This window comes from Rhinolophus ferrumequinum, chromosome 6 (assembly GCF_004115265.2).
Source record: "Rhinolophus ferrumequinum isolate MPI-CBG mRhiFer1 chromosome 6, mRhiFer1_v1.p, whole genome shotgun sequence".
NCBI classification, from domain to species: domain Eukaryota; kingdom Metazoa; phylum Chordata; class Mammalia; order Chiroptera; family Rhinolophidae; genus Rhinolophus; species Rhinolophus ferrumequinum.
The window spans coordinates 96,919,313-96,932,286 of NC_046289.1; the positions used below are offsets into that span (position 1 = coordinate 96,919,313).

At 47.5% G+C, this 12,974-nt stretch overlaps 1 protein-coding gene across 2 annotated transcripts in view; it reads left to right on the forward strand.

Annotated features, from left to right (window-relative positions):
- THSD4 (thrombospondin type 1 domain containing 4) overlaps positions 1–12,974 on the forward strand; it is a 585,321-nt gene that overhangs the window by 544,248 nt on the left and 28,099 nt on the right. For both annotated transcript variants that reach the window (XM_033109294.1, XM_033109295.1), the window contains 2 exons: positions 7,373–7,548; positions 9,915–10,011. In XM_033109294.1, the coding sequence (XP_032965185.1) occupies positions 7,373–7,548; positions 9,915–10,011 (273 nt within the window). The remainder of the gene's footprint in view (positions 1–7,372; positions 7,549–9,914; positions 10,012–12,974) is intronic.

A 12,974-nucleotide genomic window follows, 5' to 3' on the forward strand; every position in this document is an offset into this window, starting at 1 on the left:
ATGAGTTCTTAGACAAATTTTTAAAATATATAGTAATGCCATATGAATACATACATGATTTCTATTGGTGACAAAGTCACAGCACTGCTGATACTATTGTGGTTTGTTGCCTACATTTATACAGAACGAGTGCTGAAATAAAGATGTAATTGCCACAGCCCTCCAACGTGCAGTATGAAGTGAACAGTGGTGTTGCATTTTCAGGGTATCCAGATTAGCCACCATATTCTGAGACTCGCTTGGGTGTGTGGCCTGCATGGGGGCTTCTGTGGAAGCTTGTGGACTCGATGGAAAACGGCAGGCTTGCAGACCCTCCAGCTGGCATGGTGGCGGTGCCAGTGGTGTCCTCTTCCTTTGCCCTCGAGTTGGTTGTGCCACTTCCCAAACAGCATCTAAGAACCACAGAAATATTAAGAAGCTTGGAATTTGCTAGTAGGAAAAACTTAACCTTCATTTTTCAAAGAAAGACACAGACATCTAGTCACAGTGATATGTCTGCTGTAAGGAAACCCCCTTCTTTATTGATTGTGGAAGCCAGTGGTCGTGCTGGGCAATAAGATTATGGGAAGCAGGGCCTGGATATATAAGCAACTCCTTTCTGACTCTTGGAGAAAGGCATTGCTGGTGCAGGTAATTTAGACCAAATATGTATGCCTCGTGTTGACAGCTAAAACTGGAATAAAACCCAGTGCCAAACGAGAGTGGAGAGTTCTTCATATTGACGTGGCCGTGAGGTTGCCTTTTAAACAGGCTTTGCCAAAGCTTGCCCTTCAGTGAACACACCCACTAGCAAGAGTCAGGAGTCACCTGCACCTTTTGTGGGGTACTCCTGGGCATCATTTATAGCCCTGGAACTGCTTACAGACACGTAAGCCGGAGATGCAGCTGCTTTGATATGGCAAGCCAAGTTGGGGCTAGTTTGGGAGCGATTTCAAAAGCTAACCCATGGGTATATGGAATCAGGGCCACATTTGCCTAAAAATCTGATACAGCTTCTTTTTATGTTTTGTGGTTATATGGGTAAAGGTTCATCCAAACCTTTAAAGGAGATGCATAGGTAATAGTAGTAGATGGTAAAACCATTAAGGGTCCCCATGTTTCATTTCCTGGGAGGCCCTTGCAGCTCTCTTTTATACAGTATTTCAAATGGTTCTTGTTTGGACTTTTTGGTTTCCAGATAATAACGTATTCTCCACAATATTGCCATTAAGAGCAATAAAATCTTAGCCAGAACTTACCTCATTTCTGAGCTTTTGATGCTCTGATTGGGATTTTAAGGAGTAGCTGTGAAAGGGGGGAAATACGCATATCCCTCAGGAGTGCTTCTGCTTGTACAGTGTCCTTTATTAAAAATTAAAAATTTTAAGCCTTAACGAAAGTAATAGAGGTATATGGTAAAACAAAATTTACATGGTAGTAAACAGCTATACAATGAGAACCAAATGGCTCCCTTCTCATCTCCCACCCCAACCTAAACCCTAGTTCCTGTCCCCAAATGGTAACAGATTAATGACTATCTTTCTCTAAAAGTTTATTCATGTGCCCACATGTTTTATGTATATGCCTCTATTTAAAAGTATATACAAATGAGATCATAACAAACACATTGGTCTGCATTTTATTTCCTTTAAAAATGTGTCATGGGGGATGACCGGATGGCTCAGTTGGTTAGAGCACAAGCTCTGAACACCAGAGTTGCTGCTTCAATTCCCACCTGGGCCAGTGAGCTGCGCCCTCCACAACTAGACTGAAGACAACTAGCTGCCGCCAAGCTGCCGGAGGGGCGGCCGGATGGCTCAGGTGGTTAGAGCGTGAGCTCTCAACAACAAGGTTGCTGGTTCAATTCCCGCATGGGATGGTGGGCTGCGCCCCCTGCAACTAAAGATTGAAAATGGCAACTGGACTTGGAGCTGAGCTGCGCCCTCCACAACTAGATTGAAGGACAATGACTTAGAGCTGATGGCCCTGGAGAAACACACTGTTCCCTAATATTCCCCGATAAAAATTTTTTTTAAAATATGTCATGGACTGCTTCCCATGCCCCCTGTCACGCGGGGTGTCAGGCGGGGTCTCAGCTCCTGCTCCCCACACAAAAACGCAGGACATGGCTAGGCCAAACAGGAACACCCACGGAGCCATAGGTAGGGGAGTCGTATCTCTATGCTCTCGCTGGCGGCTGGGTTGGAGAAACAGGAAGCAGGAGCCACACAATTCTCACCCCTCACTGTGCCGCTTGCAGACTCAGCCACCATCTTCTTGCTGGCCCCCATTTTCTGCTAGCCTAGCCACAGCAGTTATATTAGTGGCCAATGGCTCACTGGTTACAGCTGACGGCCAACTAGCCACAGCTGATGGCCATTTGATCCCAGTCGATGGCCATTTACTACCTGAGCCAGCACCTTTCTATGTGAGGCCAAGAGCCTGGAAACTGCTTTTTGGGGCTCTGTCCCCACACTCCACCCCTACAGGGTCTCGCCTCACAATCTACACGACAAGCGTCTTCCGCGAGGGGCCCTGTGCGAGGAGCCTGGAGGTGAATGCTATTTCCTGGACACAGCCAAGCTCTCTGGTCACAGCCAGGGTTTCTCAGGGCACCACCAGTACTTCTGGGCACAGCCAGACTTCCTGGACTTCTTAGGGTACCACCAGTCTCCCCGGGCACACGAGGGCCTCTCAGGGCACTGCCACTCTCTCTGGACACAGCCAGACTTCCTGGACTCAGCCAGGGCTCCCAGGGCACTGCCACTCTCTCTGGGCTCAGCCAGACTTCCTGGACACAGCCAGGGTTTCTCAGGGCACTGCCACTCTCTCTGGGCCTCTCATGGCACTGTGCTGGAACAACAGCGGCTCACAGTCAAGGTGATTACATATTCTCAATGGTGGCCGATCAAGACACAAAAGCGAATATCCGCCAGTTCCACTACATTGTGGTATGTTCCCAAACAGTCAAGCTGTCCATTAAATTAGGGATGGAAGGCAATTCCCCATAGTCCATAGTCATTTGCCAGGGCTGTCCTGGGGGTGAGGGATGACCTTGACCTCACCCTCAGCTCCCATGGAGGACTCAGCAAGTGTTTCCTCCTGGGACTACAAGTCCTGCATCCGGGCTGCCTCAGCAAGCACTTCCCAGCTCACAGGGCCGCAACAACCTTTGCTTTCTCCGGCCTCTGCTGGTTGGGGAACCGTCCACGTCTTCCCACCCCTCCACGGGGTCCAGCTCTCCGGCAGCTGCTCCTCCTAGTCTTCCTGCAACTGAGTGTTCATAGGCAACTGCTCCACTGCCCTTCGGAGAGCTTTGGCCGACACCGTACCCTGCTCGCTGAGCCATGTGTAGTGCAGGGGATCCTGCCGACTTCGCCAAGTGTCGTGCGGGGTGTCATGCGGGGTCTCCGGTCCCACTCCCCAGATAAGAACGCAGGACATGGTGAGGCCAAACAGGAACACCCACGGAGCCATAGGTAGGGGAGTCACACCACTATACTCTCGCTGGCAGCTGGGTTGGAGACACAGGAAGCAGGAGCCACACAATTCTCAACCCTCACTGTGCCGCTTGCAGGCTCAGCCACCATCTTCTTGCTAGCCCCCTTTTTCTGCTAGCCGAGCCACGGCAGTTATATTCATGGCCAATGGCTCACTGGTTACAGCTGACGGCCAACTAGCCACAGCTGCTGGCCATTTGATCGCAGTCGATGGCCATTTACTACCTGAGCCAGCACCTTTCTATGTGAGGCCGAGAGCCTGGAAACTGCTTTTTGGGGCTCTGTCCCCACACCCCCACACACAGCTCTATCTCGTGTTTTTAGGGTCACATTGTGTGGATATCCAAGATGACAATTTACTTAAGCCGCCCTTTACTGGTGGATATTTAGGTTGTTTTCAGTTTTTCTATATTTAAGAAAAATCTGCAGAATATCCTTGTTACAAACACTCTTCTATTATTTAGAGAAAGATACCACTCAAGTAGTTTCCTAGAAGTACAGTTCTTAGGTTAAGGGTCTGGGCAGTTAACGTTTTCACATGTAACCAACTGCCCTCCCAAATGGTTGTCAGTTTGCATCCCCACCAGCGGTGTTATGGGTGCTTGCTTTTTCACACACCTGTCAGTTCTGACCGCATTAACTCTTTTAAACATTTGCCAATAGGGTGGGTCAAGATATCCCATTTTGATTTGCATTCCTTAAATTATCGGTAAGGTAGAGCGTATTTTCATTTGTACGTGCTTTTCTGTGCCTTACCTATGTATCATTCTTCGCCTATCTCTCTGTTGAGCTTTTGCCTTTCTGGACTGCATATTTTGTGCGTTCAGCACATATGATGAAGGCCCTAGTAGGTGGTGAGCACTCTGCCGGGCTCTAGAGCTAAAATGGGGAGGAAACACCACTGCCTTTGCCCTTCGGGAGCTTACAGTGTACTGGCAGACAAACATGAATCAAACCATGCTCTGAATGGGCGTAAGTACAGACTGAGTTAAGTGCCTGGAAGGAAAGGTTCTTGGATCTCTTACCGCATGTGAGAGAAGAGACAGGCCTGGACCGGGGGGGGAGGAGACTGCCCTGAGAAGCTGACATCTAACGAACAAATAGGATTGGAGGGGAGGGAAAGCATTTCTGGAAGAAGGAACAGTTTTGAGGAAGGAGCATGATATATTTATTAGAGGAGCTAAAAGAAGGTCAGGGAACAGAGCACAGAGAGAAGGACAGTGATACGGGATGAGTCTGGACCACATTACCTGGGGCCCTCACCCCATTAATGATGGGCTTTTTTCCCCCCCTAGAGAAATAGAAAGCCATTTAAAAGATTTGGAGCCTTAGTTGGTGATCAAATCGGCATTCCTGAAAATATCACTCTGCCTGAAAAGGAGGGAAACAGGGAGACCAATTAGAAGGTTTTTGAGTTGGTCCAGATGAGCTCTGATGGTATCTTAGCCTTTGCTTATGACCGTGGACATGAAAAGAAGCAGATGGGCTCAGGAAATATGAGGGAGGTCAAATAAAATTTGATGATGGATTGGATATAGGGGATCAGGAGGGGAGGAGGTATCCAGGATTCCTGTGTTTCTAATTAGGTGGGTGGTGGTCCCGTTTACTGACATAAGAAACACTGGACGAGGTCAGGGATTAGTTCAATCTTAGACAACGCATCTGAGTGAAACTGTCAAGTAGACAATTAGATATAAAAGTCTGGGACCAGAGGAAAAGTCGGCTTGGGAGTCACTGGATATAGTACTTAAAGGCATGGGTATAGGTGAAACGGCCCATGAAAGAAGTACAGCACCCGAATCACGTCTACTCTTAATCCTTAAAGAATGCTAATATTTAATAGCCAAGTAGGAAAAATGAGACAGAAAATAAAAACAGAGAAGCCGAGAGCAGGTGGAAAGCAAGCCGAGTGTGGTGTCCCAAAACCAGGACAAGAATGGTTCAAATCAGATGGAGTCGTCAGTAGTGCTAAATGCTGCTGAAATGTCTCGTCAGAGGAGGCCTGGGAAATGCCCACTGGATTTAGCAACAGGGCTAAAGGTCACAGTCTTGGTGACATTAATGTGAATTGTTTCAATGGCATAATGGAGGCAGGAGTCAAATAGGAGATGGCTGAGGAACGACTAGGAAGTGAGGAAATGGAAATACTAAATGGACCACTCTCAAGAAGTGCGGTTTTGGTAGAAAACAGCCCAAACCTGTTCTTCCTCAGTCTCCACTCTTGACCCTTCGTTGCCACTCAATAAGCTGAATTGATTTTATGATTCAGTGTGCAGTGCCTCAGTTCCCCAGGTGATGTCTCTCAGTAGCCATGATAACCAGCCAGCCAGCCAGGGGTAGAGTCTGCAGGGGAGGCGTCCTCAGAATTGGAGGCCCTTCCCCCACTCGGAGCAGCCTCTAACTCTGCAGGCCTGGGAAGGCCCATTGCAGAATCAGTCCTGGAAATGGGTTTCTGAAACTCAGAGTCACCGTGTTTTAGAGACACCCACTGAAACATAGAAGGATAAATGGGGTCTGGGATTTGTGAAGTAAAACATGATAGGCCATGAGTTGATCACTGTTGAAGCTCGGCAATAGGTACCTGGAGGTTTCTCATCTTGTTCTCACTACTTTTGTTTATAGATAAATTTTTCTACAATGTGTTGTGAAAAATTAAATTTAGGAACTCTGTAAAGTGAAAGTTCAAAAAGCCAGTGACCCCCACGGGGCCCACTGTGTACACGGCACTTAGTACAGGATCTCTTTTAACCCAATCTGCCATTGGCTTGTGGCTTTCAAGATGCCACATGTCTAAGGGAAAAAAGTCTGCTCTCACATGCTGTCCTTTTCTTCTCTCAGTAACCCTAATCCTTGTTTCTTACCCCCCCTCTGAGTGTGGGCTCCAGATTGCAGCTCCGTCACTGACCACCTTCATGTCCTCGGACAAGTTCTCTCTGGTCCCAGAACCAGTCTCTGAAAGACAGGGACACACATCTTCTTAGCACTGTTATGAAGACTGATTCTGACAGTGCGTGTGCAATATCTAACATAGTCCACAGCCCCCAAAGCCCACGGAAGGCAGGGAGGGAGGTAGTCTAAACGAATGAAGCTGACCAGGTAGGAGAAAATCACGGGAAACCTCCTGGCCTTTCTTTAGCTTTGCCGTTTTTAGGAGGCATAGAAGTGGGAAAAGTATTAGAAAAATAGCAACGCAAGCACGATCACACAGGGAATGAATGAATAGTTCATATTCATGAGTAAGTGGGTAATAAGCTGAGACTTGGCCTCAGTGTTGGGGAGTATTGGGGAGTGGTGAGGATTAGGGCAAACCGTGCAAAATGGGCCATCCTCCCCCGTTCCAACGGACTGCCCCCTGGAGGGAATGCAGCCAGTGTTAACATGTCTTCTTGTTTTATAAGACAAGCTAGAACTCTGACTTTTTTATGTGAAATCTCCCAATTCTTAAATTTAGGTTCAATTATACTTTTAAAAAAAACACTGTGATGGCCAAACCAAGCCCATCTGCGGGCCAAAATCAGCTCCTGAGCTGCCAGCGTGCAACCTCTCACCTAGATAATGGGATAGAATACAGTTTCCCCTCCCCCTCCCTTTCATTTTCCCCCTCTGGCTTTCTTCTTTCCCTCTGGTTTTCCATATCCTTCTCACCTAACCACTCCCACCCTTCATTGCTATATCCAAATGGTGGATCAAAGTGGGTTGAAGACCTGGTTGAGCCCAAAGGGATGTGGTCTGGATGCCTCGTCCTGCCCCAGGGCCTAGATCAGTGCCTGGCACATAGCGGATCCTCATGAAAAACTTGCTGTGTAAATAAGCCAGCAACTGGGATCAGGGGCGGTCAGTTTCTTGTGCACACCCTGGGCTTACTTGAAAAACTGTCTCACTTTTCTCCACAGCCTTGAGAAGTCGTTCTGGCCGCTCCATCATCAACGGGAACTGGGCGATTGACCGGCCTGGAAAATACGAGGGCGGCGGGACGATGTTCACCTATAAACGTCCCAATGAGATCTCGAGCACTGCTGGAGAGTCCTTTTTGGCTGAAGGTCCCACCAATGAGATCTTGGACGTCTACGTGAGTTTGGATGTTTCTGGGCTATTCTCTGGATTTTGTATCTTGTTGCTTCAAAGGGCCACATTTAGAACAAACAAGCGATACATTACTGCCCCAGCTCAATAAAACCACTTGAGTGGAGTCTTTTGAGGTGTTCTTAAATCTTGGTGTTCATCTTTACTAGTCATTCTGAATGTACCTGGCTCACAGAAGCCTTAAACTCTACCAGATGCTTCTAACCCTCAGCGTTTATTGACCCAGTAAAACCAATTTTACTTGTTGAATCAAATCAGAGGCAAAACATATCCTTTATTTCATGAGCATTGGATCTCCTCCAGGCACTTTCCTCCTAATGCTAATTTGGCATGTTTTCTTTCTATGGCAAAAGCAAGCAAATGCCTAAAGCAAGACAAGACTGCTCAGAGCTCTTCTATTAAAGCCGATGAAGAAAGGAGAGCTCCAGAGTATCCCAGATGACACGATAAAGCTCTGAGATTTACTAGGCAACACAACACAGAGATTTACTAAAAGTCCCCTCCTTCACAGAAGACAAAACTTTGATTTATTTCACAAGAAACTAAATTATTAAGCTACCTAAAAGTTAAAAATAGTCCTTACTTTTTTAAAAGAGACCACTAGAATCCAGCCTTCGTAAAAAGATCAGGAAACAAAAGCTTGAAATCGGGTTTTTATGAAAAAAAGAATGAGCTCACCCACAGATACGCATTCTCTCACCGCCTACAAAGCCATGCTGGTCTACAAGATGTGAGCTGTGTGAGAGTTTTATAAATATTGCTTCTCCAACTATACAGTTACACGCTCATTCCTCTCGGGCCTAGCGGCTCGAGGACCAGAACTGTAAAGGAAGCCTTGTTATAGTTAATTTTGAATATTTTTTTTTACGCTGTCCAGTGGGTTGTTGGACTCTGAGTAAGTTTCGAATAGCATCAGGGATTCAAACCCCGGGTTGTTAAAGGCCCATCGTGGGTGGTCTGGGATGTGGTAGCCAATAATAACTTCATAAACGGGACAAGGTCTGCACTGGCGGAATGAATGCTCACGCAGAAGAGGCACAGAAGAGGGAGGGAGGGTTTCCGGCCTCAGACCCATTGTCAAAGTGTGTGAAAGGAGAAGCGAGGGATGCAGGGGAGATAGCAGGAACCTGAGGTCACACCGCCATGTCTCGCGGGGTTCTGGGTGCACCACCATGGTTTCTGAGTACAAGGAGCCCAGGGGGTCTCATGTCTGCCTTCTGCGGGTGATTTATAGCACAGAGGCCCCATTTCACATGGAGGGAGGGGGCAAGAGATGAAGGCACAAATGGACATAACAGACATAATCAGGAACCAAACAGGACCCCACCCATGCAGGAGTAACTCTGAGGCACTTGTAGCTAAAAGGACCTAAGGGATCAGCTGCATTCTAACTTTCTTCTTCTCCAGCTGAAGAAATCAAAACCTGAGTTGAAGGGACCTGTTCTGGCTACACAGCTGGTACAGCAGTACAGACAGAAATATCAAAATGCAACAGCGTCTCTCTGCCTGGCTCACATCTGCGCTGCCTTTAGCCCCCTACCCTCTTGCCTGCCGGGAAAGCCGTGGGCCAAAGGATTTGTGCTCCAGAGCCAATAGGGAGGGATTCGTTCTGCTGGGCCATGCAGATAGATGTGGTGTTTTTGTCTCAGACAGTTTCCTTGCTGACTTCCACAGCCGGATGCAGTTTCATGCTTGCTGTCTTCCTTTTGTCATCAATTCCTGAGAGAATAGGACCCAGAGAGAAAGTTACTTCCCTTATACCTGTTTTCCGGACCCCATCTTTTTGTGATTCTGAAGTTTTCTATGGATGAGAAGGGATGGGACCCAAGAGTCAATGAGGAAGAGGGTTGGGCTGGACCTTTGCTGTGCCAGCCTCATCTGCCAGGTAGAAGACTTGGAAGGAAAACGAAGGACTCCAGGGCTGGCCCTGCCAGAGGTCTGGCTCTTCTTTGCTGACTCTAACTCGCCACCTAGTGTTCCAATAGGTTCTCTGTAATGTAAACATGTATCTATTTTGGACATTTTGAGAGCTCTGAGCAAAATCTAAGCCACGGTATGAGGATGGTTGGGAGCCAACCGAAAGGTTCCACTACCATTGCCCATCTTCCTATTTGGAACTTATAAAGTCTTGACTTTCAGCCTAGTTTTCTTCTAAGTTCTTCATTTTTCAAAAGCAAATAAAAAGCCATCTGGAAATAGTTTTTGTTTAATCTGTCACAGGTCCACTAACATTATTACATGTGAATCAACCCACTCATTTATATAGTACCACTCATACCACTGAACCCAGAGCCAGGAGGAAAGGGACGTGCGTGCCTGCCAGTGCAGTGACATCGGCTTTTGTGTTGTCAGATGATACACCAGCAGCCCAACCCAGGAGTCCACTATGAGTACGTCATCATGGGGACCAATGCCATCAGCCCCCAGGTGCCACCTCACAGGAGACCAGGTAAAATCCATGTTTTGCTGCCAAGCTCTCAGGTCATTTCCTTGTAAAGCGTGTCTCTCTTCTTGCACAGCGATTCTCTGTCTCTTAGTCTACACAGGGAAAAGCCAGGGACACGTATTTCAGAGTCAGTGGCCCAGATATCAGAAGATTCTTCACCATTTGTCTGAGCCTTTACTAATAAGAGTGTTGCATGAACTTGATTCAAAAATGACATGAACATCTGGATCTTTCTTTCCAGTTCCTCATTTTGGAATGCCATATATTAGTTTCCTATTGCTGCCATAACAAATTACCTCAGGCGTAGTGGCTTAAAACAATGCAGATTTACTATTTTACAGTTCTAGAGGTCAGAAATTTTAAATGGGTTTTGCTTGGCCGAAATCAAGATGTCAGTGGGCCATGCTCCCTGCAGAGGCTCTAGGAGAAAATCTGGTTCCTTTTCCTCTTTCAGGAAGCCACTTACATTCCATGGCTTATGGCCTCTTTCTCCATCTTCAGAGCCGGCCGAGTAGCACCTGCAAATATCTCTAACTCTGACCCTCCTCTTCCGTCATCACATCTCTTTCTCTGAGTCTCACCTCCCGCCTCTTTCATATAAGGGCCCTTCACTGGGCCCTCCCAGACAATCCAGGATAATCTCTCCATCTCAGAATCTTTAACTTCATTCCATCTGCAAAGTTCCTTTTGCCATATGGGGTCACATATTCCATGCTCCAGGGATTAGGACACAGACATCTTCTGAGGGCCATTACTCTTTCTGCCAATGCCTTTTCTCGTGGTTCCCTTTTGCTCCTGTTAACACTACTTTGACCTGTAAGAAAAGAATACGGAGTTCACACCCAGCGATCTGCCTCTTCCCTGGGGGGCTCTGCTGCTGGACAGAGCAGGCTGTTTTCACGGGGCTGCTGCGGGCTATGGCACAGCCCTCAGCTCTGCAGATACCTCCTTACCGAGCAATGAGGGTGCCCACCACTCAAATGGAAAATGTCCTTTCCATCTTTCCAACAGGAAGGTCTGCAGCAATGTTAGTGATGACGGTCCCTCCCAGGCGCTGCCACGTCCTCGCTGTGAGCCAGGCACTGCAGAGCACTTCACATGGATTAACCATCGAATTCTCACCGCAGTGCTCAGAGGGAGGGACTCGTATCATCCTCATGTTACGAGTGAGGAAATGGAAGCTTAGCGAGCTTAGGTCACTCACCCAGGTCCCACAGTGACCTCCAGCCAGCCTGTGCTTGTTAGACTACCTAAAGGCTACCTGGTCCAGCACCTGTTCTAGGAATTGAGGGGACAGATGCCACACCCGGCCAGTCCATCCTCCTCTGGGCGGCCGATTAGATAACCGGGTTATCTGATTGTCACATAGCAGGGAGGAGCCACCTGGCTGCCTGGACACAACAGCCTGGTGTGTGCCCAACACGCGGGCTACATGTGCTGTCCAAACTCCAAGTCAGCACACCCAGCAAACAACATTTTGAAGCCATTTCCAAGAGCAATACACAGTCTGAGAACCAAGTTCAGATGGCAAACTATTGATATTACTGAGGCCTGATGCTAATTTGTAGGGGCAATTGGACAGACGATTTGAAATCAATCGGATGATGATGTCTGGTGACAAGTCTAATGGGTCTCACCTAACGGGTAGCCCGGGGATCTGGGATCAGCTGCCTGGGACAGGGCAGGCCCAGAAGGGGTCAGTTGTAAAAATTTGGTGAGAAGGGGCATTCTGGACCAGGCTTCACCCTCCATATCAGTGGAGTCAGGAGGCCAGAGCCTGAGTCCGACTCTGCCACTTCCTTGCTGTGCAGCCTCAGGCAAGCCAGTAACTTCTCTGAATACATTCCCAGTCTACAAAACAGAGGGGGGGAAGCTACACTCAACGGTTTTGTTTTGTTCTAATGGGGTGCAGCAGAGGAGGAAACCGAATAAATCAGATGTCAAGCCTAGTGCCCAGTGCATACTAAGCACTAGAAAAATTTTTAAATGTTTTCAGCTAATAACCTCTTGGACAGTCTCATTTATATCAATATGCCTGGTCTTGACTCTGTTGCTTTAATTTGCATATAATATTTTAAAACATGAAGTATTGTAAGAAGCCAACTAAATAATAAAGCACTGATGAAGGGGTAGAGAAACCCTAAGTTTTTGTGTTTTTTTTAAAGCATTTTAAAAGATTTTATTGGGGAAGGGGAACAGGACTTTATTGGGGAACAGTGTGTACTTCCAGGACTTTTTCCAGGTCAAGTTGTTGTCCTTTCGATCTTAGTTGTGGAGGGTACAGCTCAACTCCAGGTCCAGTTGCCGTTGCTAGTTGCAGGGGGCGCAGCCCACCATCCCTTGCGGGAGTCGTACCGGCAACCTTGTGGTTGAGAGGACATGCTCCAACCAACTGAGCCATCCGGGAGCTCAGCGACAGCTCAGCTCAAGGTGCCATGTTCAATCTTAGTTGCAGGGGGCGCAGCCCACCATCCCTTGCGGGAGTCAAGGAATTGAACTGGCAGCCTTGTGGTTGAGAGCCCACTGGCCCATGTGGGAATCGAACCGGCAGCCTTCAGAGTTAAGAGCACGGAGCTCCAACCGCCTGAGCCACCGGGCTGGCCTGAAACCCTGTTTTAACTGGATTTGCCTCCTTAGTTTGTACTAAGCTAATATGTGTTTGAACATTATTCAATCAAAATAAAAGCATGTGAAGTAAAGTGTGCCTGCTCCATAACTGCCAAAACTTGGAAGCAACCAAGATGTCTTTCAGTAGGTGAATTTAGATAAATAAACTGGGGTCCACCCAGGTGACAGAATATTATTCAACACTAAAAAGAGATGAGCTATGAAATCATGAAAAGACATGGAGGAACTTTCAATGCATATGACTAAGTGAAAGAAGCCAATCTGAAAAGGCTGCGTACTGTATGATTCCAACTCTATGACATTCTGGAGAAGACAAAACTATGGAGACGGAAAAGATC